Consider the following 26,869-nt stretch of genomic DNA (forward strand, 5'->3'; position numbering starts at 1 on the left):
AAAGCGTGCACCACTACTGCTGGCACTTTCTCTTAAGAACATCCTGGATGTGGCAAATGGTTCACTCCTGAATTGCTGTAGGACTTTTTACATTTTTCAGTAACATTTGTCACATTGTTGTGGCTGTTCACATGTCCGTAGGTTATAGGTGGCCAGCTCCTAAGGATAGGGTCCCTGATTTTTGTTATTATTGTTTGTTTACTTCAGTAGCCTCTGTCCCTTGAATAGAACAGCTGGAAAGAATAGTTTCATTTTCCTGGGACTTTAAATTCCCAAGACTCTTGTTTCAATGAGAATGGCCCATAGGCTCATATATCTGAATACTTGCTCTCCAGCTGGTGGAACTGGCTGAAGGAATTAGGTGTGGCCTGGTTAGAGGAGGTGTATCACTGGGCTGGGCTTTGAGGTTTCAGAAGACTCGTGCTACTACTAGTTAGTGATCTCTGTCTTGTGCTGTGTCTCAAGATGTGAATGCTCAGCTACTGTCCCAGTACTGTGCCCACTTACCTGCCGCCACGATCTCTCTGGCCACGATCATGATTCTAACTCTCTCAAACTTTAAATCCCAAATAAACTCTTCCCCCACCCATAAATTGCCTTGGTCATAGCAGCTCCTATAATTCCAGTTCCAAGGGGGCTGACACCCTCTTATGGCCTCCTCTGGCACCAAGAAGGCAAAAGTTTAAGTAACACTTCCCTGTGATTGTCCACAAATGTATGTGGGCTTTATCATAAAAGTCTGCTTAGTAGGTGGGCCTTGCGAGGCAGAGACAGCCGGACCGCTGAGCTGGAGGCCAGCCTGGTCTATGAGCCAAAGCTACACAGAGAAATATTATTGCAAAAAAAAAAAAGAAAAAGAAAAAGAAAAAGAGAAAGTCTGCTTAGGTTCTAGTAGACAGTAAGAAGTGTAGTGTGGAAAATCCCTGTATTAAATTAACCCAGTATAGCCAAAATGTAATGTGTGAATGCGTGATTTGGAATTGTCACCAGAGTTTCCTTTCTTGGTGATAAATTGAAATGTTTATCCCAGTACAGTAGAAATTACTGCCTTCTAATTCCCTCCAGAATAACAAGAGGATAGCCAGAAGGTTTTAATTATCCAAATGGGGGCTTTGAGACAGCTAAAGCCACTTTGAAGTGAATTATCGATAGCATTGTTTATTGTTTTCCATCCTTTTTTAAGTAACAACTCAAGGCAATTAATGCTGTTTTTAATCTTTGCAAATTTACTGAATTATAAACAAAAGGGTGCCTTTAAAAAACCTTCATTGCCTAAATGCTAAGTTTCTGTATGTAAATACTAGAGGCCCTGCAGAAGGAGTCTGTGCTCTGTGCTGTTTTCAGGGACCTTTGGCTTAGGCGTCAAGATGTCTTACAGTCAAGAACAGTACGAGGCTCTTCTCAGAGTTCGTGGTTTTCTTTTGTCATTCATTGAGGACTTTCCCAGGCATACATTGCTTTAAGTTTTTAAAATTAAATTTATTGAGGGGAAACTTCTATCATGTGGATCCTAGGGATCAACTCAGGTCATAAGGCTTGAGGCTGAGCAACCTTATCTGCTGTGTTAGTTTTCTTTTAGCTACTGTGAAAATGCAGCAAAATCAACTTTAAGGAAGTAAAGATTTATTTGCTCTGATTCCAGATTCTAGTCCACCATTCCATGGAAGCCAAGGAAGGAAGTCAAAGCAGCTAGTCATGTCCACAGTCCAGAGCAAAGAGAGACCTGGAGTGTACATGGCTTTAATCTTCTGGAGTGTACATGGCTTTAATATTCTGGAGTGTACATGGCTTTAATCTTGGAGACAGAGATAGGTGGATCCCTGTAAGTTGGAGGCCAGCTTGGTCTACGTAGTGAGTTTTCAGCCAGCCAGGGCTACAAGTCCTGCCCTCCCCCAAGAGAGCACCAACTGGAAAGTGACTGCATGCATGCTTGTGTTCAGCCTTCTCTCTGCATGGTCTCCAACCTACCCCAGGGAATGGTGCTGTTCACCTTTAGGTTGGGTCTTTCCACCTTAAATAAGAATATTCCTAACAGGCATGCCAACTCAATTTAGATAGTCTGTCCCTGAGAATTTTTCCAGATGATTCTGGACTGTGACTCAGTGGGTAAAAGGTCTTGAGTTTGATCCCCGGGACCTACATGCTGGTAGGAAAGAATGGATTCTCTCAAGTTACCCTTTGACTCTCACATACACACCCTGATACATACACAATAAACAAATAAAGGTAAAAAAAAACAAACTCAAAACTATTAACTATCACCCCTGCTGAGTCATCCTGCTGCCTCCCAAACATACACTCTTATAAGCTCACAGGGAATCAAAGAAACTTAAAACATATGGCTGGGTATGGTGCTCAGGCCTTTAAACCTGGCAATTGTGGGTCTGAGTTCGAGGCCAGCCTGCTCTACAGAGTAAGTTCCAGGACAGCCAGGGCTACACAAAGAAACTCTGTCTCAGAAAACCAAAAACAAAGCAAAAACAGAAAGAAAAGGCTCTATTTATTTTTATTTTAAATTATGTGTGTATGAATGGAGGATGTGCATAAGATGTGCAGAAGGTGCTGAATTCACAGAGACTCAAGAGCTGTCCAATGTGGGGGTCTGGGATTTGAACTCGGGCTTCTGCAAGAGCAGTATGCAGTTTTAATCACTGAGCCGTCTCTCTAGCCCTACAAGTGTTGCTTTGATCATATTGTGATATATACACATGAGTACAGGCGCCTGTGGAGACCAGATGTGTTGGATCTTCTGGAGCTGCAGTTATAGGCATGTCTCCAATGATGTTAGCACTGATCAAACAGAACCCCGACAAAGATCTCATGGCTGGACAGTGTAAAGTGAGACCTTAGGTAAGAAGTACACATTTTTTGTTTAGTTTAGTGAACAATTTTGAGTGCTTATTGGATTATGCATCTAACTGCTCTTGTGTAACTAGTAAAGGTGGATATTGGTCTCCATCCCTGTAAGAAAGGGTCCTTCCATGCCTGATTAAAACAGTTGTGTTTTAGACTACTAGACTCCATCCTTCCATTTGCCCTCCCTGAAGAGGAACCAAGTGCCTTCCTCTCTGCCTCTGTGGGACCGTGTATATTCTCTGTCTCTGTGTTTACCACATCTCTACCACAGAAATAGTGTCTGTGCTCTGTCTCTTGGGAATCTGCATGTTCCTGATTATCTGGACTCGTCCTCCCTTCCTTTCCTGCTTCCTGGCATGGTACCTGCACATGGCAGGTATTCATGTACCTGTCAAAACAGTCTGAATGCACGAGAGGCTCTGATGCTGCCACCAGCCCTCCTTTCAGACAGCATAGGACTTTCTCCTGGGGACAGTGTTCCTTGACTGTAGGAGAAAGCCATCCCTGCAGTGAAAAAGAAAATGCAAAAGTTACTTCTTCCAAGTTCTCAAATCACTGCTTACTTCTTTCACCTTTGTGAGAGGTGGGAAGCCCACGCTCCCTGGAATATTGGAAAGAAAACAGTTAATAGCCTATTTGTGAGCATAAAGCAATTACATCAGCCTCCTGTGGAGACAGTGCCAGAGCCAGCGCCTCCCCCCTCCACCAAGCTTCAGTTTCTTACTCTGGAATTCCAAAGATGCTCCCCTATGGCCTTCAGCTTGCACTATGATGATGAATGTTTAGAGCTGGCTCTCACCCCTGGTTTACTCGCCATTACTGACGGTGCTGTCAAAGAACAAGGCCCCAAATTTATCCTCCTTCAGAGACCTCTCCTGGGCAGCGAGCACTGCTTATCCAGCTTCCCTGCTTTCCTATCGCCCTGTGCTGATGCAGGTCCTGCAGCAGACAAAGCGCTGTGGAGAGAGATCACTCCCCAGCTCTTTGTGTGCACTTGGTAAGAGAGAAGTTGGTATGCACGCTTATGCAGTTAGCTCTCCAGCATCAGTTTCAGGCTGATGCCCAGTCTGTGACATTTCTTCAGTGGGCTAGTCATGTCTGTTACCCAGCAGTCTGTAGAGGTCCTCTATAGTCAGGTAGAGGTTTATTGGTTTCTAGACTGCAGTCTTACCTACCTGTCTATTCTTACTTTCTCCTTGGAGTAATAGATATATGGTCTTTGATCATTTCTTTTTATGAGTTTGATGTTTGAATTTGTCTCCACAGCTCCTTTTCTACTGTTCCCTGGTGCAGAGACTCTAACAATAAGCTGTCGTTTAGTCCCTCTGGCAGTCGTTTTATTAAATAATGATACTGAATAGGCTGTTGAAAATCTGAGTCTTTGATTCCATCCATTAGTAAAGCTGATGCTGACACCCCCTTAGTGTTGGAAAAGGTGCCGTTGGTATCATCTGTTTGTCCAAGAAGGTAGCTGGCAAAGGGTAGCTTGAACTTTAACTTTCTTCTCTTTTGAGGCAGTTGTACTGAAAGGCAGTGTTTGCTCTCTGGTAACTCTTAGTTTAGTGGACCTCCCATTCCTTACTAGCTTTCTCTTTCACCGTCTTCTTCACCTTGAAGGCTTTTCCGTAGCCAACCCCCACCTACTCATAGACATGACATCGGACTTCTTACTGGAAACCTGTGTCCGGGTTCTAAAGGGAGCACAAGTCACTGCCAAAGCAGGTGAACAGCCGTCTTCAGAGCTGACAGGAAGGGTGAAGTGTTGTCACCGAGTGGGGAGCATCCAGGGCAGAGCAGAGCCGCGTCTCGGTGGTTAGCACCTGCAGCCTCAGAGCTGGCACTGCACTGCGCTAAGACTCATCTCTGCTCACTTGACTCATGTGGGCTTTATGGTAAGTGTTCACTTGCTTAATTACTTTGGCAGTCTCACTGATTGCCTTTCCTGAGGAGTTCTAAAAGGTTCCCCTGGGATAGAAAATAAACCTCTTTCCATGTCTTTTAATTTCATTCTTTTCTTGGAGTCCTTGAAAACCAGTATGTGATCCATGCATAAGATCCACCATCCTGATTCTCCTACATGCGAACATCGGGCCCTCCCTATAGGACATGAACTGGATGACAGGCATCAAACACTCAGAACTCTTGGCAGCCTTCTTCCTAGGTTCACATGAGATGCTTACTCCGCGTCTTCTACCACTGAGGATATGTTTGGCTCTTCTGATTACTGTGGGTTCCAAATGCCTCTTTTTTTCAAATGGGTAAATAGGACCCACAGAGTATTCTCTCCATCCTCAGCTTGTAAACTGCTAAAAATGTTGCCTCCATTTTTGAAGTGATAAGATGCCTAAATGAAGCTGGACAGTGGTCAAGCATGCCTTTAATCCCAACAGCACTGGGGAGGCAGAAGCAGGCAGATCTCTGTGAGTTCAAGGCCAGCCTGGTCTGCAGAGCAAGTTCCAGGGAAGCCAGAGCTGGTACACAGAGAAACCCTGTCTAAGTAAGCCTAAATGAGTTGCTTACTTTTCTGCCTCCTTCCCTTTTCATGCTTAAAATTTGTCTTATGATAATTGATTAGTTGGACTAATGAGAATAAGATGCAATTAAAGTATTTTAGGCTTTTGTCTCATGCCAGTTTTGGAACATGTTCAAGTCATACTCAAAAGATTAGAATGTTTGCCATTAATTAAAATTAGGTTACTTCTTGGGATTTTAAGGTGATTGCCACTCTTTAGAATTTCTCCTAGGCATCCCTGAAGATTTTTGTTTTCTCAAGAAAAGTAGAAGAATTTAATATATAACTTCAAATGGCCTATTTTGTTCCTTTACGGTTAGGAGCTGTTTCTGAGAGTAAAACAAGATCTTGCTTCCAGAGATGGGAAACCTAGAACCAGGCTCCAAAGGGTTCCTTTTCTAGCCCCAGGAGCATTTCTACTCCACAATTCCTGACTTGCCAATAGAGACAGAGAAAGGGAACCTGGGGTCTGGAGAGATGACTCAGCAGTTAAGAGCATCTGATGCTTTTCTCAAGGATGGGGTTCAATTCCCAGCACCCACATGTCTATAACTCCAGTTCCAAGGGATTCACACCCTCACACAGACATGCAGGTAAACACCAATGCACATAAAATTAAAATAAAAATTAAAAAGTAGTAATTTAAAAAAAGCAAAGAAGCCAGGCAGCGATAGCTTTAATCCCAGCACTCAGGAAACAGAGGCAGGAGGATCTCTGAGTTCCAGGCCAGCCTGGTCTGTAGAGACAGCCTGAGTTCCAGGACAGCCAGAGCTACCCAGTAAAACCCTGTTTCGAAGAAAACAACAAAAAGAAAAAGAAAGGGAACCTGAAGTAGAGAGTTATGGGACCTGGGCAGGTGGGTTCATCGTGTGAGCATTTTATCTCTAGGTGTGTCTAAGAGGGATGCATCCCTGACGTCCTTTATAGAAAGATGTGGTTCTTTCAGCTCCTTTGGTTAATTATTCTTTAAATTCATTGTGATTGTGGAAACTGGGAAAAAATGTTAGGCTAGTTGCTAAAGCAGAAAGAAATGTCATTCCTCCTCACATGGAGGTGCAAGAGATGCTTTAGCTGCACAGAAAGCCTGCACTGTCTTACTTGACTGAAATCTGTGATTTGGGGACACAAGAACTAGACCTCAGCTTGTTTTCTAGCAGACACAGGGAATGAATGAGAATAAATGAACTCATTTTTCAAGGAAAGTAGCTATAACCTATTGCCTAATTTCCATCAGGTGATGAGGTGGAAACCTAGATCAGATGTAGCCATGCATCAAGGTAGAAAGCCTGAACTCCCCAAAGCTACCCGGAGAGGCAGCTACCCGGAGGCCATGTGCCTGCACATTTCATACTTGTTAATCCTCTGCTGTTTCCAGTTTAAGGAGTTGTGAACCTTCATTTGATACATAGCTGCATGAAAATGGAGGCGGTAGGTAAATAACTTCCCCGGTGTGACACGTGTTTTTCAAGAAAAAACTCTGGCTCAAGTCATTCCCCACATTGCTAGGATGCAGTCAGTGGCACATTTCCAGTTCACTCCTTTGAGCCAGCAAGTTTATCACATAAACTAGTCAGATTCTTTAATAGTTAGACCACTTGACAGACTTGGATCAATAAGTAAAGCAAGCAAGCAATTTGATGTCCAGCTAGTGCCTTATTCTTCCTGTCAGCTGTCCAAATGCCTACTCACCTCCTTTTGCACATGTTAATCACACATAATTAGGAACCTCATTATGACCTTTTCATATGTGCATGCAATATGATGTTACTTTGATAATTTTTATATTTATCCCAGAACTCTTAACCCTCTTGCCTCTACCTCCCAAGTGCTGGGATCACAAACACCTAGTTTATGTGGTTCTGGGCCTTCTTTCATGCTAGCCAAGCCCTGTACCAATGGAGCTACATCCCCTCCCCCTTTTACTATGTTCTTATCCTACATCCCGTTCCCACATCCTTGGTAGTTCATTTTTTGTTTTCATGTTCTTTGTCTTCATTCTCTTATTTATCAAAATGCCTTCCACACTGAAGTTCCCTTTTTTCATTTTGTTTTTTAAAATGCATGCAGTTGTTTGGTCTTGAAAAGAACAGCCACAGGGACAGTAGTATAAAGAAGAGATGTGGATGGTGAGACCTAGGAATAACTTAGAGGAATGCCCCAACCGGTCAGTTGATGAAGTTTTTCATTAGATAGTTCCAAAGTGAAAAGGTTGGGAGGAATTCTTATTTGTGGTTTTATTTTGTTAGGTGTTAATCAGCAGAATCTCTGAGGCTTGTAATGCATGCTGTTAACAGGCACCAGGGGAAATTGCTTCTTGTTGTTGTTGCTTTTGTGGTTGAATTGTATGGGCTGAAGATTCATTGGCTCCAGGAGGTAAGCTTATTACTGCATGAAACGGGAGTGTGCGTGACAGTTGTGAAGGTAAGGAGAGAAGTTAGTGTGAAGTTAAATAACTAAACCTCAGACAGACTATGTGTCCACTGACACGTACTACTCAGTGATGCCTTCTCCCTTCTCAGGGGCCATTGTGTTTAAGGTTTCTATTAAGAATGTTTAAAAGCACAGAATGGTTCCCATTTATAATCACCAGATACCTAGGAGTATGCTCTGTAGTGTGTCGTATAGTGTGTCACAGGGTGGTCTAGGAAAGCAGAAATTGCTTAAACAAAGAAAACCAGATAAAGATTTAGCTTAATGGTAATTCCTAGCAAAACACACACACACACACACACACACACACACACACACACACACACACCACTACCTACCCACCCACCCACCTACAAGGCAAAATAGTTAGGTGGTATACAAGAAAACTTGAAAGAAATTTTAGAGAGGAAATCCAACCAAATGAAAAAGCTGGTACTTAAAAGGGATTGTTTTCTTACAGAAGTAAATGGAAGAATTGAGGTTTTGTTGGTTGATTGGTTGGTTGGTTTTGGTTTTTTGTTTCTTTCCAGAACTAGGTGATCTAACAGGGTCTTACACATGCCCTGTATTTTTGAGACAGTCTCATTAACTCAGACTGGGCTTACATCCTCTAGCCTACTCCTCAGCCTCCTGAATGCTGGAATCATGTTGTACCACAGTGCCCAGTGGGGACTTAGAGCCACACCCTTAAAGAAAATTCACTCTCCTTCCCCCAGAAACCATCATGTGTCCACAGCTCCTCAGTTAGGAGTTGGGACTCAAGAGCCCCTTCCATTCCGTGCTGGAGTATTGAGTGGCTGCTGTGAGGTCAGAAGGTGTGGCTGAGAAGAAGCTGTTGGCTCTCATTCTCCCTGGTCTTCCCACCTCTCTTCTGAGGCCCTTGATCTTCACAGAGGGGCGCTGTAGATGTCCACTTGCGGCTGAGCACACGGTTGGCGCTGATTGTCTGGGCTTGACCGATTGTGAGTTTCCGCATAGATGGTATACCCTCCACCAGAGAAACTTCTCTGAGGAGGTCTGAGAACTATACTAATCTGGGGGTAGAGATACAAATTTGTAGGGTACTTTGGCATTAAGTCCTATAGTGGTGGGTTCATCCTGGGACTTGAGAGCTCTCCAACCTTGGGTTCTTGATCAGGTTTATAGTACTGGGCATGTGTTTCCTTTTGTGAGCAGGTCTTTATATCCAAACAGAAAGTAGTTGGTTATCCCTATAACATTCATGCCACTGTTGTACCTGTGGAACCTAATTTTAAAGTAGGCTCTCTCCCTGAACCTGCAGCTTATTATTTTTCACTTTGCTGGCTGGTGGCCAACCCCATCTCTGCATCTCCTCCCCCTAGTATTGGGGTTTCAGGGTCACATAAGTGTGCTCAGCTTTTATTCTGGTGCTGGAGCTCTGAACTCAGGTTCTCACACCTGTTTAACAAGCCCTTTCCCCCCAGCTCCTCAGAGACTTTGTGAGATGTAAATTTAACAAGCTGTGGTGAGTTTGGATGTGAACAATCGATAGACAGGAAACGTTTGAAAGTGATACTCTGATTTTGGTCTCAGTCCTGGAATTTAAATTTTGTTTTGAAACTGCACACTAGCAAGCAGGTCTGTAAAACTGAACTTCTTCAGTGGCCATATGCAGTCTACATGCTGGTCCAGCTTCACTGAGCACCCACGCTGTACTCCTCATTCTAACTGGAGCCCCAGGCCCCAATCGGGCAGCCCTGGGTACTTTTTCATCAAGGAATCTCAGCATGACTTGGTTTTTCACCTAGGTGCTTTTCTCTGTAGCTTGTTTCCACATCAGAGGCATTTGAGTGTATTCACCAATAATTGGGTGGGGGGGGCTTAAGACAGGGTTTCTCTGTGTAGCCTGGCTGTCCTGGAACTCACTCTGTAGACCAGGCGGACCCTCGAACTCACAGAGATTCACCTGCCTCTGCCTTCCAAGTGCTGGTATTAAAGGCATGAGCCACAGCACCCGCCTTCAATAACTTATTAAATCCTTCCCATTTCAGTTTCCAGTTCATTCCCACTTGTAAGCGCATGTTTAGGAAGAGGATGGTTACCCTTGTTGTAATGCTGTGATAAACACCAAGACCAAAGGCAATTTGAGGAGGAAAGGGTTTATTTCATCAAAGCAAAGTCAGGGCAGGAACTCAAGGCAGGAATTTTGAGGCAGGAACTGAAACAGGCCGTGGTGTTCCGCTTACTGGCTTGCTCATCTCTTACTATCGGGCATGCTTTTCTTTCCTTCCAACTTTAATTTTTATTTCTGTATGTGTATGTTTGCCTATTCTATGTGTGCATGCCAGGTGCATTCAGTGTCCTCAGAGGCCTGAGGGAATCAGATCCTCTGGAATTGGAGTTAGAATCAGGTGTGTGCTACCCAGTGTGGTTGCTAGGATCGGAACCTAGGTCCTCTGTAAGAACTGCAAGCACTCTTGACCATTGAGCTATCTCTCCAGTCCCCATCATGTTTTCTTGCACTATTGAAGGTCACCTCTCCATGGTGGCACTGCCTGTCAGTGTCATGGGCCCTCCCACATCAATTTTAGTCAAGAGAATACCCTGCAGACTTACCTACAGGCCAATCGGATGGAGGCATTTTCTCAGTTGAGTTTCTTCTTCTCAGATAACTGTAATTTGTGTCGAGTTGACAAAAACTAACCCAAGGCAACTCACTCCTTATTAGCTAGATTATCATTATCTTTCATCTGGGACCATGTTAATGTTAATTCTTTATTTCAGAGCCATCATCAATCACTTTAATCCCAAAATTGAGTCGTACGCTGCTGTGAATCACATATCTCAACTCTCAGAAGAGCAGGTAAGTCACTCCTCTCCCAGGGATGATCTCGATGGTGGTAAAGATCAAGTAACTGTCTCCTTCTGGTAATGGGACTCTGTAGTGGAGCCAGACTGCTGAAAGAGTTAGTTCAAGATCGTTTGCCAGTTCTTTAAATAGAGTAATACCTTCTTCGTTTGTGCCATCTGAAGGATTTGTGTAATTATATAGAGAGTATGAGGGGAAACTTGATGAGTTACTGTCTTACAGCAGGTGATAAAAATACTACTTTTTAAGCTCTCAGTCACAGTAATTTTGATTTCTGAAAGTCAGAAATGTCAACATGATGATGAACACCTGTAATCCTAGCACTTGGAAAGGGGAAACAGGAGTTCAAAGTCATCCTAGGCTACATAGTGATTTCAGGGGCAGCCTGGGGCTTCATGCCACTAAAACCAAAAAAAAGTAAGGCATGGGAACTTAGAAATGAACATAAATTCCAGCCACAGGAAAACTTTGAGTTCAGCTTAATCTGAAGGTATGTGGCTCATTACAGCCACATTGAGATAGATTTTCGTTAGTGATGGAGTTCTCTCTCCCTTGAACAGTTATGTCTGGGCAGGTTTTTCTATGGTAGTGTCTGAATCAAACATGCAGATAGCCTTGTACCTTTGTTGCCCTTGAATCTGGCCTGATCCCCATTCTCCCTCATTGCCTGTACTCAGCTCTGCATTATGTAAAATACAGATGGGGCTTCAGTATGGCATGGAATTGAGCCTGATGTTTCCTATGGCATGGAATTGAGCCTGATGTTTCCTATGGCATGGAATTGAGCCTGATGTTTCCTATGGCATGGAATTGAACCTGATGTTTCCTATGGCATGGAATTGAGCCTCATGTTTCCTTCTGAGGCTCTTTTTCTTTTTAAATAAAGGTGGGTTTTGTTGTTGTTTTGTGGGGGCAGTTTTGTTTATTTGTTTTTTTTCCCACGACAGGGTTTCTTTGCATAGTCTGATTTACAGAACTAGCTCTGTAAATCAGGCTGGCCTCAAATTCACAGAAATATCCTGTGCCACCACTGCCTGACTTAAATAAGGGTCTTTATTAGAGTAGTAATTGATAAGTGTATAACTGTATATAAAACTACTGTTTACAAAGGAAAAAAGGTGTGAAGCCAGGGTCTTGTAGCCTGTGTTGGCCATGTGACTGCAGCTCGTATAGCTAAATTCACTGTGTAGCCTTCGGCCCTGCCTTCTCCTCCCAATGCAGCTTCGCCCCGCCTTGCTGTCCCATTCTGAGGATTCTGAGTCTTGTATCAAAAAACTGATGAGGAGATGGCTCAACTGGGTGATGTGCTCACTGCTCAAGCATGGGAACCTGAGCTCAAGCCCCCAGGATACACACAAAGAGCTCTAGACACACCTGCAAGCACATCGCTAGGAAGGCAGAGTTAGGGGGATCCCTGGAGCTTGCTGGCCAACAAGTCTAGTTGAATAGGTGAGCTCTAAGTTCAGTGACAGCCCCTCCCAACACCACACACACACACACACACACACACACACACACACACACACACACACACACCACAGTAGAAGCAGTTGTCTGTGAACCTCTGTGTTTCACATGCACTCACTTGCACACACCCACAGTAAGTAAACACATGGATGCCCAATTCGCCTTTGCTGCTTCTCATTGTTCTGTTGGAAAAGCCAAGGAATACATTCCAAACTAGTGAAACCATGTATGTTCTGCTCTCCTTCTGAGTTTTGCTGGCAGGACCAGCCAGCAATTGTATGGTGACCGTGTGTTCCTGTGTTCTTGAGAGCTGTTCAGTTCACCCAGTGAGGCAGCAGGCAAGCGTTTCCTAACAGAACCTTCTCAGTACTCCCCCCAGTGGCACTTTCTATGCGTCTGACAGTTGTTCCTTTGTTCCTTTGAATACTTGTTCTCTTTTGTGAAGCCAGCTGTGTGACCCCACCCTAATACTTAGAGCTGCCTTTACAAATGGCTTTCATTTCTTTTTCCTCTGCCTATGGAGCAGAGCAGATTCCTGTTCTTTTGATACTGGAGCTGTGTGTCAGGTATTTATTGACACTCCCTTTTCCTGTTGGACCAGTTCATCTCAATTCTACTGCTGTATTTTTATGTGGAACATTCTGTGTATTGTGCTCTGTGTGTTAAGGGAAGGGGATGCTCTGACCACTGTAAGCTCTGCATAGCCTGAAAGCCATTTCTCTCCAAGTAGCAGCCACCATTGCTGTGCACGAGGAAGTCGGAAAAGGAAAGATTAACAAGCTATATCCTCACCCTCTTTCGTCTTCTTTCAAGGTTAAAAGTGAAGTCAGGGTTTTCTGAGTCCACAAGCCAGAAGTGAGGCAGTTGCTCGGAAGGGAACTCAGTGCTGGGGTAGAGTGTTTGTCTAGTATGTATTGGGTCCTGATTTCATTCCCAGCACCACCCAAGTGGGAGGGGCCCTCGGTGATCTGTTCACGCTGTAGTTACGTGTAGCCTGTGATTACAAAAGGGCAGGCAGGGTCACTGGTGCAGTCATAGAGTCGTTGTGTGCTCATATGCTCGTCACTGCTAACAGGGTACTGTTATCCTAGGACTCCGCTCTCAAAATAGTCATTTCTCTCCCCCAACTGCCTCTGAAGGCTGCTAACTGATAGCATTATAGTGCACTTGTTTTTATCAGATTAGAGGCATCTGACTGCCTGTCTATCTCCCAAGTGTGGAGTACTTCTCTCCCTTCACTTAGGAACATTAATACTAATGTCACAATGTCAAGAGTATTTGCAGCTTCCCAAAGAGCTGGCTTTAGGGGCAATAAGGCCCCACAGCTGTTAGCAGCTGTCTTAGTAGGGACGGAAAAGGGAACACACCGCGCGCGCGCGCACACACACACACACACACACACACACACACACACACACACACACACGGATTAAAATCCCTGGTAGATTCTAAAATATAACCTCAAGTCTGTTAGTGGATGTTAGCTAGGATTTACAGCATTTAGTAAGTTAGGCAGATAGAGCAGGCTCTTTGCTACTCTGCCTGCCCAGCTTCTCATTTTATTCCTACAAAGATTTGTGAATCCTTGTTTTGTTTTGTTTAAAGACAGGGTTATACTCTGTACAGCTTAGGCTAACCTGGGACTCACTATGTAGCCCAGGCTGGCCTTCAGCTTATAGAGTCATCTTGCTTCAGCCTCTGGTGCCGTGTGTTAGAGACAGGAGCCACTATGACCACCGAGCTTTGTGAAGTTTTTTGAGGATTTATTTATTTTATTAAATTTAAATGTTTTGTATATATGTGGCATTATGGGCCATTGTTGTAGCCCCTCCACTCAGAAGGTGGAGGTTAGAGAGTCAAGAGTTCAAGACCAGCCTTAGCTACTGGATTTTATCTCACAATAATTAAATTATTTCTGCCATTTCTGAGGAGGCAGCCCTCTCTGTCTCTTTCTGTCTCTTTCTCTCTTCCCTTACTCCATAAATTTCCCCCCCATAAACTTTCCACATTAAAAAAAATACTTTTTAAACTAGATGAAATGGCGTAGTTACTCCTTTAATCCCACAGGTAGGCTGGTTTCTATGAGTTCAAAGCCAGCTTGATCTACATAGTGAGTTCTAGGACAGCCAGAGCTACACAATAAGACCGTATCTCAAACAAAACAACAAAGGAGGGGGTACTATCAATAATGAAATTATGAGATATGGCTAATTTCTAGAACATCTTGAAAAAATTACCCTTCAAGCCCATCAACCACCCTCAGCTAAGATTGAGCTCAGGTGTCTCTTCAGTATAGCCTGGAAGTAAGCATCCATTCCTGCTAGGAGAGCCATATGATAATCCAGGACACTTCAGCATCAAGGAAGATAAATCTAAGCCGCTGTCACTGTTGCTCATGTCTACAGCTGGCCTGCAGGAGGATGGATGGTTGTTTGAGGCCGGCCTAGACTACAGAGTCTGGCAGCGTGCATGTCAGCATGAGGGCTCCTGACTCACAGCTCCTTTCCTTGGTGTTCATTGCTAGAACTCTGTCCTTATAAAAGGACCACAGAAAAGTCATCCTTCTAAGTCATCCTGAGTTTTAGTCTCCAGCCCCTCCTTCACCAGTGCCCTGACCCTGTTCTTCATTTCCATAGGACAGTTGTCATATAACCTATGATTTATTGAAAAAATCTTAGTGAACATTTTATCTGTACTAAATTAATGTGGGCTGAAGACATACAATAGAAGCTCCTCCTCCTGTACCCAGGCTTCACACACTTGATCAAGCAAGTACCCTGCTACTGAGCTACATTCCCCAGACCCCTTGCTACTTTGGTTGGTTAGGTTTGGGAGGTTTTGTTTGTTTTTGTTTTTGTTTTACTGTTTTGGGGGGGACTTGGTTTTGTTTTGGTGTAGTTTTTTGAGGCAGGGTTTCTCTGTTTAACTGCCCTGGCTGTCCTAGAACTCACTCTGTAGACTAAGCTGGCCTGAAGAACTCACAGAAATCTGCCTGCCTCTGCCTCCCAAGTGCTGGGATTAAAGGTGTATGCCATCACTGCCCCAGCTGCTTATACTGTTCTTTAACTTACCCTCTTACCCAGGCAAGCTGCAGCCTCCTGCATGCCTGGGAATACAGGCCCGTGTCAACAGATATTACTTGATGTTTAAGAGAAATCCTTAAGGGCTGGAGAGATGGCTCAGCAGTTAACCAGTACTGGCTGCTCTTCCCCGGGGATCCAGGTTCAGTACCCACATGGTAGCTCACAACCACCTATAATTCCAGTTCTAGGGGACCTAGTGCCCCTTTGTGACCTGTGTGGGTACCAGGCATGCATGTGGTACACAGGCACATATACAGACAAATATCCATACACACAACAAGATAATTTTAAAGAGACTGCAATTGATGGTTTAAACATGAGAAGTCCTATTAAAGCCAGGGTCTCTGCAGTCATAGTGGTCAGAATAGATAGGGAGGAAAGATAGGAGTTAGATAAAATCAGAGGCATAAATTGTAAAATATACTCACAACTAGAACCTGTACAAGTCAGGAGGAATGGAGAATTCCAGAGTTCTTAAAGCCATGTCTGAAGGTTGAGGAAATGCAGTGGCACACACCTCTAATCTCAGTACTCAGAAGGCAGAGGCAGGCAGATCTCTGTGAGTTTGAGGCCAGCCTGGTCTACATAGAGTTCTAGGACAGTCAGAGCTATGTAGTGAGACCCTATCCCAAAAAAACAAAAACAAACAAACAAAAAAAAAATCCATCTGAAGTTACATGACTTAGAATGTAAATCAGCCTTTAGTTACTTGCCTCCTCTCTGCCCCTCCTCGCTTTTTTTAAAAAGCAGTTTCTCCATGTAACCTGGCTAGCTTACTTTTCAGGAATCCACTGCCTCTGCCTCCCGAATGCTGGATTACAGCTGTGCACCTCCGTACTTCTCACTCATTGCCAAGCCTGTCGTAAGGCCTAACAGGCAACCTTCACTTTTTGAAATTGTAGTTTAACTGATTTGCCACCCTAACCATTCCTTGCTGTATGAAACAGTTTGCTTAGCAGTATGCACATTGCTGTGCCACAGATCTCTAAGGCGTTTCCATCCTGCAGAGCTGAAGCCCTGTCCTCTCAACAGCTCCCTGTCCCTTTCCTGCTGCCTTGGCAACCAGCATTCTGCCTTCCGTTTCTAAGGGCAGACAAACCTATCTTCAAGCCTTACTTTCACCCCAGTGGCCTAGGAGCTTGCTAAAAATTTCTCTGGTATGAAGTCATGGATTTTTCTGAGACAACCTTAAGGGTTGGTATCTAGCTCTGAATCCAGTATTCTAGCTCTTTACCTAGCATACCAGAGTCTCCTGGTTTAATTTCCGAGTACACCTCCAGAAAGAATGTTTATGGAGAAAGGCATTCTGCTGGGACCCGCAGTGTCACAGGAACATAGATGATGCAGTCAGATCGTTTACTTTTCCACATTAGTAATCGTTACTGTTTTTGTTATTATGGTATAATCACAATCAGTTTGTCTTTTTAGATTTCTTTTAGTCTTAGTGTTTTGCCTGCATATATGCCTGTGCACAACATTCCTGCCATGCTTTTTTGAGTCAAGGTTTTATACAGTCCAGGTTAGCCCCGAACTAACTATCTCGTAACTTAAAATAACCTAGAGTTTGTGATATTCCTGTCTCTGCTTCCCAGATTCTGGGATTAGAGGCATGAGCCAGCTGTGTTAGCAGTCTTTGCTGAGGTTTTCTTTACGATTTATTTTTATGTGCATTGATGTTTTCCTTGCATGTGTGTCTGTGTGAGGGTGTCACATGCCCTGGAACTGGAGTTACAGACAGGGGTGAGCTGCCCTGTGGGTGCTGGGAATTGACCCCAGCTCCTCTGGAAGAGCTGCTAACACTCTTAACCACTTTTTTTTTTTTTCAAGATACGGTTTCTCTGTAGCTTTGGAGCCTGTCCTGTAAGTCACTCTGTAGACCAGGCTGGCCTCAAACTCACAGAGATCCACCTGCCTCTGCTTCCCGAGTGCTGGTGTTAAATGTGTATGCCACTACCACCATAGTGGTTTTAATTCCTATCATTTCTTTTTTAGTTTCTGCTCTCTCTAGAGCTTTGGATTTTGGATCCAGAGAAAGCCTGTATAAAGTTGTATAGAACACTTTTTACATGTACTCTGTGTGTGTTATGTATTAGTTTTTTCTTGCACTATGTGGGCCTTGGGGATGAGATTCAGGCTTGGTGGCAGATGCTGAACCAACTTGACAGCCCATAGACATTTTTCTTTTTTGAAGTAGTTATTATTACAGAAAGGATATTGTTGAAAGCTGCTAAGTATTACTTCAGAAAACTTTCTAAACCCATTTGCTTTCTCCTGTGCCTAAGAGCCATCATAGTGAGCGTGGCAGGGTGAGGGCCGGCTCAGCAGTGAGGGGCACTTGCTTCTCTTGTGCAAGACCAGGGTTTGGTTCTCAGAGCTCATATTGGGCAGCTCACAGCCACCTGTAACTCAGGCTTCAGGTAGCCACACCCTTTCTTGCCTCCACAGACACCAGCAAGCACATGATATACACATATTACATACCTGTAGATACAGACACACATATAAATAAAAATAAATCTTAAAAAGTAGAAAGGACTAGTAGGTATTTAGAAATCCAAATGATACCTAGCCTTTTATTCCTTCCTTCCTTCCTTCCTTCCTTCCTTCCTTCCTTCCTTCCTTTTGTTTTTGTTTTTATTTTTTGAGATATCTTGCTCAGGTAAACCTGGAACTCACAAAGTAGCCCATTCTGGCCCCCAGACCATACTTCTGCCTCAGCCTCCAGATGTTAGAATTGGAGGTTTGATTCACCAGGCCCAGCTTAGTTTATTTCTAGTGAAAATGAGACACTAATAAGAGGGAGCCCCACTTTGAGGGCTCGGTGTCTTTAGCATCTCTGGTAGAATCATTTGCTTGAGAAAACTTTCTCAGAAAACTCTAAGACCTCTGAGGAAAGCGAAGCCTGAGACTCGTCTTCAGAGTTGCTGCCCCCAGCATGTGAGTGTGAGAGCCTTGAGGGTGTGAGTAGTGGAGAAGCCTGATGTGTGGTGTTTGCAGTACAGTATGGAGCCAGCTGTTGCTATAGTCCAGCTTCCTCAGACCAGGCCTGTGACACCAGCCTCAGCACACTGTTGAGGGAAAGGGCTGTGATGCTTTCAGGAGTTTCTGAGCCGGAAGTTCATATGGTTTTCTTTCCTCACAGGAACCACCCCTGTAAAAACTCTCCCTAGCCGGGCATGGTTGAGCATGCCTTTGATCTCAGTGCTGGGAGGTAAAGGTAGAAGGATGCGTTCAGGACCAACCTGGTCTACGCAGGGAGACCCAGGGCAGCCAGGGCTACACACAGAGAGACGTCATCAGCCCACCCTCCTCCCCTCAAAAATGAAAAGAAAACAAACAAACAAACAAAGGAATGTCTTGGGACACTTCTGAATTTTAAGCAGGGTGATTGAGGCCCCTGTACTGTTTTCTCTTCCTAGGACTGGGGCCTAACCATTATACAAGGCAGCCTCGGCAGAAGGACACAAGTTCAAGAGTTGAGATTTAGACTCCCGCAATGGCCGTAACTCAGCGTCCTGTACTTGACTTTGCGCCTTTCTACCACAGCTGGTAGCCTGTAGCCCTGCGCTGCCATCCTCTCTGTAGCCAAGTGATGGTTGCTGTGGGAACTCTGATTGAGGGGACATGTGACAAAGCCTTAGCTGTTTGGCCCTACCTTCCGGTTCCTGTATCTGTGTGCTGGCATTTCAGTGACCTCTTGAGCACAAAAACACTTCAGCGGGGCTGTTTGCTCACTGGATTTGTTCCCTAAAGCAGGAAAGACACCAAGTCAGAGGAAGGGCAGCTCCCGCATGCTCCGTACAGGAGAGTCAGCTGCCCGGCCGTGAGCTGCCGGTGCGAGGCTCTTAGTTGGACCAGGGAGAGACCCTGCTTAGGGGAGAAAGTATCTTGGATTTAAAACAGATACAAATGTACAAAAGGACAGGAAGACACTATAATTATTGAGGGGGGCACTTTTGTATGGGTTATTTACTTAAATCCTTCTTCATATATTTGGGATAGGCATAGTTATTATTTTATAGGTGAGAACACTAGAGAAACTGATTTGTTCAGAGCTATAATTGCACCCAGGTCAGCCTGACTCCACAGTCTAAGCCTCTCTATTTTGTCAGGCTAGGGGACGTATGACAACTTGAGTCTGTTAGAGTTGAGGGACTGGTGAGCCTGGGCTATGGAGAATGAGCAAGAAGCAGGGAGAGTAACGGTAACAGCCTGTTCATGGGAGGTAGCCAAAAGTCTTAGAGAGGGAAGGTATTTAGTCGAGAATGCAAGGAGGGTTTGCTTGCCAGAAATAAATGTGTAGACTTCATACGTGAAATAAGCCCCTTTATTCCAACCAGGTATCTCAGGAAGGCTTTTTCTACATACCAAAGGGATGTGAAAGTTTTTATTTAAATAGTAGATAATATATCAAAACATGTGCATGTGTGTGTGTGTGTGTGTGTGTGTGTGTGTGTGTAATCCTCCCTTGAATTCACTTTGTGCCTAAGGATGACCTTGACCTGATCTTTCTGTTTCTACCTTGTTGAGTGCTCTGATTACAAAGCATGTGCTACCTACCATACCCATGTGTGTGGTACCAGGGACCTAATCCAGGCAAGCATTCTACCAGCTAAACTGTATCTCCATCCAGCCTCTTAACTGCTTTTTTTTTCTTTTTTCTTTTTCTTTTTTTTCTTTTTTTGAGATAGGGTTTCTCTGTGTATCCCTGCCTATAGAGCAGGCTGTCCTTGAACTCAGAGATTCACCTGCCTTTGCCTCCCGAGTGCTGGGATTAAAGGCAAATACCACCACCACCCAGCTTAACAGCTTTTTTATTCAAAAGTCTTTAGTTGTGTCATATAGCCAAACTGGGCGAAAAGCAGAGGTCACTCACTGTGGAGAAGAGCACAGATTATTGTTGTCTGCCACTGTCAGAGGTTTCTTCATTGAGGTAGACTTTTGAAATGGCCGCCACATGAATGTCTGGTCTTTTCAGGCTTGGCACTGTGAAGCCACATGTCAGTCAGTGCGAGGAAGGGGCAGTGCTTGAAGGGTGACAGGCAGACAGGGCGGAGCAACCCTGCGTCCCTCCTTTGGACTGAGAAAGGTCCTCCCCTTCAGTTGCCCCAGTTACCAGGCAGGGGTGTGCAGGGGCACTTCCCTCTTTTCTGTCCACTAGCGCCTCTTCTAGGAAGTTCTTTAGAACTTTCCCAAGGTGTGTGAAGAGCTTGGTTTGCTGCTGTGGTAGTAGCAGAGGCTGGACACATCCTTATGCAAAGTTGTGTCATTGATAAGTTTGACTTGAAATATTTTTGTCATTATTTTATGTGTGTGAGTGTGTCTGTGCACCACGTTTACACATAGTGCCCAAGGAGGCCCGAAGGGAATGACAGATCCCTTGGAGCTGGAGTTATGGTGATTTGAGCCACCATTCGGGTGCTGGGAACTAAACCTAGGTCCTCTGCAAGAATAACCAAGTTCTCTAAATGCTGAGCTGTCTCTCCACCTTGAAATAGTTTTAGGACCCATAATAGTATTTTGATTTTTTTTTTATAACAGACATAATCACTTGATAATTGCAATCTGGAAAATACCCCACTCAGCTAAAGGGGAAACTGGTTATAGCTCACAGATGGGATTCTTGAGTGTAGGGTAGGAAGTCTCCAGGCCCTGGAAGGAGGCAGAGGCTAGTGAGTTAGGACCCGAGAAAACTGGCTTTGAACTCCTTCTTAGTCCTCTTGCTTCTGCCTCCCAAGAGCTGGGATTATGGGTGTGCACCGCTGTATCTGTCAGGAGACGGTGATTTCTTCAGCTCAGGGTTTAACTCTCTGAGATGCCAGGGAAAGAGCCTTCAGGTGGGGAGGGCAGACTCGCCTTCCTTTCGGCTGTATCAGGACAGAGTGTAAGCAGGCCTGATGAAATACTGTGTGACCTGTTTCCCATTACCTCAGCACCTCTGACCGTGATTAGATGGAGGCCTTGCGTGTACAGGGTGAGGGCTGTGTGTGGGACCTGTGCATCACAGTGCTGTCTGTGACTCAGGGCAGCGGGGTGGCTGCCCGGGGAAATCAAGGAAGGCCACTGCCGCCAGTGCTCTCACCAAGTGATGGCCTCTTGCTGATCACCCACTGGGAGGTCATTATCTGGTCTACCTGCTGAAGGGCAGCGCAGCCGCCAAATCAATAAGTCTCTAGGCGGTAGAAAGCCCTTCGGAAGAAGCCTTGAGAGGCAGGACCAACTGTGAGAGCTGGGCAGCGTAAATTGGTTTTAAAATTGGCTCTGCTGCTGGTGTAGGAGATGAGAATAGCGGGTAAGAGGGAAGCACAACGCCAGCTTGTGCGTATTGCATGGGGCGGGGGCCGCAGGCAGAAAGTGGCTACCTTTTAAACAGACCATTTCTCTGAAAACCACACGGCCAAACCACCCTTTGGATCACTTTTTCCAAACAAGTCACGTTAAGTGATAGTTCCCTAGGAGAAAATCAAGTTATCTTAGATAGAGTCCCTTTCAGTATCCAGGGGAGGGACAGATACTCAGCAAGTACCTGTGGTTGCCATTTGTTTGGCTCTTGGCTATGAGTTTGGTTTTTTGTGTGGAAGGGGTTATGCCCCCCTATTCCTTTCTTTTTATTCAGACATTTTAAGCTAAGGTACTCTGAAAAACTGCCAGGACCTGAGAATGCCCTGCTTAAGAGCCTCTTTGGCACAAGACAGGAAGTGTATGCCTGCCTAGGCTGACTCTTCCCGGTTGCTTCTGTGCAAACAATACAGGAGTACTTGCTGTACCAATCTAGGCGCTACAAAGACTCCACAGCTGCGTCCGTGTGTATGCAGTCCCGCTGTGGGGTTCTCTTGAGAGGAGACTTCAATAGGTAGGCAGCACTGGCTTGTGGTCCTTCTGCACCCTCCCTCCCTTCCTTTGAGGCAGTGTCTCATGGCCCTGGAGTTTGCTATATAGTCAAAGCTGGCTTTGAACTCCTGACCTTCCTGCCCGGAGGTTGGTGTGCCTGGCTTCAGACCACTACATTGGTGTTAGACCTTTGCCTCAGGGTATGTAGTGCTATAGACCTTTTAGTAGCTGTGTTTGGGATCATGACTTCAGCTCCTCCTGACCCTGTATAAGCCTAAGAAGGGTGAATAAACCTCCCTTTTCTTATGATTGACTGAAAACTACTCAGAGTAGGTTTTCTCTTGAAGAGCCATGGTCATCCGGTACCTTCCACCAGCGCTTCAGTTTTATGGAAAAGACACTGACAATATTAAAAGGCAGGAGCATTTGTTACTGAACTTGAGCAGTGATTGTGTGTGTCAGGTCCAGGCAAGTGCTCCTTTATCCAGATAAAGTGATCCTTTATCTGACTAGAGTCCCGATTCATCAGGGAAGATGGTGGGTGGTGCAGGGATAGAGGATGAGCATAAGGAGAGGGGTCCTCTCACTGCTGAAACTTCGAGAACTTGTACAATGTGCCAATCCCAAGCATTCTTGTCCCAACCTGCAGTGGAATGATGACACCACAGAAGACAAGCTTCCACCATACTTTTTAATACTAGTCATGGTGGTTTGCTGAGCTTTATTTTTATTCAACTTTATTGAAATATAATTAGCATACAAGGAAATGGGTAACCAGCCATGGCAATCAAGGTACAGAACATTTCTTCTAAGCATAGTGACTCTATCTGTAATTGCAGCTCTTAGGAGGCTGTGGCAAAAGGATCTCCAAAAGTTAAACAAAAACAACCAGGTGTTGGTGGCGCATGCCTTTAAACCCAACATTTGGGGGGCAGAGTCAGGCAGATCTATGTAACAAGCAGAAGGGCATCCTGTATAAATGTTTACCTATTCCTAGTTGTAAAAGTTTTCAATTTTCATTTTCTTCTATGCTTTTTTAAAAATTACATATGTTCTTTTATGGTAAGTGGGGAGGGATGTTGTGTATGGAGGTCAGAGAAAACTTGCAGGAGCCAGTTCTGTCTTTCCACATTCATGTCCAGACAGAGACGGACGGACGGGGACACACACACACACACACACACACACACACACACACAATGTAATTAAAAGAGGCAGGGCTGGAGCAGTGGCTCAGTTGTTAAGAGCACTGACTTCTTTCCCAGAGGACCAAGTTCAATTCCAGCACCCACATGGCAGCTCATTACTGTCTGTAACTCCAGTTCCAGGGGACCTAACACCCATGGCAAGACACCAGTGCACATAAGGTAAAAGTAAATAAGTTAAAATAAAAACATAGGGGCTGGAGAGGTGGCTCAGTGGTTAAGAGCACTGGCTGCTCTTGCAGAGAACCAAGTTCTGTTCCCATTACCTACTTGGTGGCTCTCAGCTGTCAGTAATTCTAATCCTAAGAGATTCAGTGCCTTCTTCTGGTCTCCAGAAATACTAAACACACACACTACATACATTTAGGCCAAACACTCATACACACAAAATAATAAAGTAATTAAAGAAAAGCACAAAGTTTAGAGCTGGGAGCCAAGTGTGGTTGCACATGCCTTTAATCGTAGCACTGAAAGTGTCTCTTAAAACATACACACTTCAGAAGATGGGGCTAGAGAGACCTGGTTAAGAGTCTCCTCTGCGTTCTAGTTAGACCTGGAATCCATGAATCTCCTTGTTTGTTCTTGTTCTTGAGGTGCAAATCTTTAGTAGTTCTATGTAAACAAATGCTAAAAATAGCTCCGCAAGTATTTGAACCTGGCTGCTCAAAGATCACCATGTCTGCTTGGCTTGTTGGCAAAGTTATATCTAATGAGTACACCACACAAGAGTGGAATTTATGCTGTGAAAACTGTCACTAACTAGCATACACCTCAGTAGGACACTGCAGAATGGGCTCAGCCTGACTTATGAGAAATGTAATATATAGTTTGTGTCTATGTGGGATAAAGGGACAGTCTCGCCTATTCTTTCCATCTTTTTCTCATTCTCTGCATATGAAAATCTGCCCTTCAGATTGTCCCTGATGGGAGGGAGCTTCAGCTGTCACTTCAGGTCACACTTGTCCAGGTGAATGGCCTCCCCACCATGCTAGGGTGTTGCACCCTGAATTAACTATCAACCACTATAAAGTAGAAGAGATGGTGACCAAAAAGAGAACTTGACTCTCTGTGTCAGCAGGTAAAGACAGTTGCCGCCGAGGCTAACGACCCGAGTTTGGTCCCTAGGGTTCACATGGTGGAGGAGAAGGGACTCATACAAGTTACCTTCTGACCTCTACACGCCATTTCTCCTGCCTTCAAAGGTGTGCGGCCAGGCATAGCCTTACATGCCTGTAATTTCAGCCCTTGGTTAAAGACAGCCTCATAGGGAGTTCGAAGCTACTCAAAACCATCTCAAGTAATGGTGCAGCAGCATCCCACCCCCACGGCCATGAGTTGTCCCACAGCTGACCCTGCTTAGCTGCACAAGTGTTTGATTTCCCACTTTCCTTGTGTCTTCGTGTGATCGGACTTGGCTCTGAGGGCTTTAGACACCTATCAGTACTAGAACAGTGCTGAGTGTTAGGTTGTCAGAGCCAGTTCTAATCTTATCATGTGACCCTAATGAGAGATTCCTTTCCTTTTTAGTTAAGTCTGTGTTACTAAATTAATTCTGCAAGCTTGTTGAGTGTTTACTGTTCCTTGGACTCTATTAGGCAGTGTAAGGAATCCACACTGTGTGAGTGTGAAGCATCCCATCCACTAATGGCAATTTCCAGTGAGGAAATTAATGGTAGCGGTCATGTGTTTGTTGTCCCAAGAGAGAGCCTGCCAGAAAATCTCTCCTTGGGAAACCTGTGAAATACCAGGTGTCTTCCAGAGGCTGGGGTGGGGTGGGGGGTGAGGGGGGTGGGGTGGGGGGGTGAGGGGGGTGGGGTGGGGGGGTGGGGGTGTCTGTATGAAGTGGGTGGAAAGGAACTTCAGGTCCTGAAAAACAGCCATAGGGTCAAGCGGGTAAAAGGAAGTGCTAGTAGGAACATCTCTGGTCATTGAGCACTGGTGTGTCAATACAGTGCTGATAAAAGCATTGTTACCCCACTTGATAAGAAACCTGGACCAGTATGGTCGTGTATGCCTTTGACTCCAGCAGCCAAGCAGATTCTGTGAGTCTCAGGCCCTCATGGTCTACATAGTAAGCTCCAAGCCAGGAATGTCTCGAAAACAACAAAGGGAACAAGCAAGCTGGCATGGGTGTGCCACAGTGCACGTGTGGTGGTCAGAGGACAGCGTTCAGGAGTGGTGGGCTTGAGCTCCTCTCTTCAGGCTTGGTGGCAGACACCTTTACCCACTGAGCCGCCTCTGTGGCCCTTTACGTCATGTTCTCAAAGGCAGCTCAACCTTCTCAGACACTCGCTGTTGATTGAAACTTGTTTTCAGTGCTACTCATGAGCAGCAAGAGCCAGCAGCAGAGTCTCACTCACACACATCTTTTCAGGGTTCACAACCTCAACCTGCCCTGAATTTGGAACTGTAAATGTGAATTCTGGGGAAAGAATTGACATTTGCTTTCTCTTATCACAATCTGCCTGACAAACTGCCCAACCCCTGGCTACCACTTAACTGTGAGAACGACGCTGAGGGTCCATTCTTAAGTTTATGAAATGGCAAGTGTGAGCGTGTGCAGCATCTGGAGAAAGGAATCTTCCTCACTGGGAGACATAACCATGAGGCGCTTCTAAGGGGCAGGGATGGAGATGAGACTGTGTTTCTCTTTAGACAGAGTTGGCAAGCATTTCAATCCTGTAACAGATTCAGAGGAAGGAGCTAAGAAACCATTAGGCAGGTAGTTCTCCTGGTTCTAGGAGAGATTATGCCAGAAGGAAAAAGGCTTCCTCCTTGCTGTGTGAGTTTAGCTGGTGCTACTTTCACCAGAGGAAGGGAAGAGCTCAGGCTGCACTGACCATAAAATCTGCCTGGACCCACTTGGGCTTTCCTCCTCTCCAGTAGTCCATTTGCCACTGATCGTCACTGAAGGCCTACTGTATGCTAGGACCAAGAAACCAGAGCAGCTGGCCTTTCCAGGGCAACATGCAATAACCTGAATGGCCAAGCAAGTCTGTGGCACTAGGTAGCTGTGTCCCAGATCTTGAGCCATTGTGAGGGAACATGATTTTCCAATCAGACTTTATATTTCCCCATCATCAGCATAAATAACACACAGCACCTGCTCATGCAGATGCCTGGCGATGCTTCTGCGGCAGTTTTCAGAGCCTGATTTTTCAGCCTCCTTTGTGATAAAAATGTGGGAAAGTCTTAACTAGTGAGTGAACGACTGGAGGAATATACATTTGTACTCCAGCCCCGGCATGGACTACATCTGACACTGGTGGGAAAGAGACAGGTTATCCTCTAAAAGACACACACACACACACACACACACGCTCTCTAGTTCCCTATCAACTTCTCTGTTTCTGAGCACCCTGCGCCTTGAATTCAATGAGTTCCACCTGCTCTGCCTCCCAAGTGCTGGAATGAAAGGTGTGCACCACCACCATCTGGCTAGGCTTGAGGATCTGTACTTGCTACAGGTAGAAACCAACAAGCCCCAAAGATCAGAGGAGCCTGATAACATTAAGACTCAAAGGCAGGGGCTGGAGAGATGGCTCAGCAGTTAAGAGCACTGGCCGCTCTTCTAGAAGTCCTGGTTTCAATTCCCAGCACCCACATGGCAGCTCACAACTATCTGTAACTGCAGTTCCAGATCTGACACCCTCAC

General features: G+C 45.1%; 1 protein-coding gene across 1 annotated transcript in view; it reads left to right on the top strand.

Moving 5' to 3' along the window:
* Nucleotides 1–26,869, top strand: part of Armh3 (armadillo like helical domain containing 3) — a 159,143-nt gene that overhangs the window by 124,858 nt on the left and 7,416 nt on the right. Inside the window, exon 24 of the mRNA XM_051199991.1 lies at nucleotides 10,544–10,622. Within this exon, the coding sequence (XP_051055948.1) occupies nucleotides 10,544–10,622 (79 nt within the window). The remainder of the gene's footprint in view (nucleotides 1–10,543; nucleotides 10,623–26,869) is intronic.

The sequence above is a fragment of the Phodopus roborovskii genome, unplaced genomic scaffold (assembly GCF_943737965.1).
Source record: "Phodopus roborovskii unplaced genomic scaffold, PHOROB, whole genome shotgun sequence".
Taxonomy (NCBI): domain Eukaryota; kingdom Metazoa; phylum Chordata; class Mammalia; order Rodentia; family Cricetidae; genus Phodopus; species Phodopus roborovskii.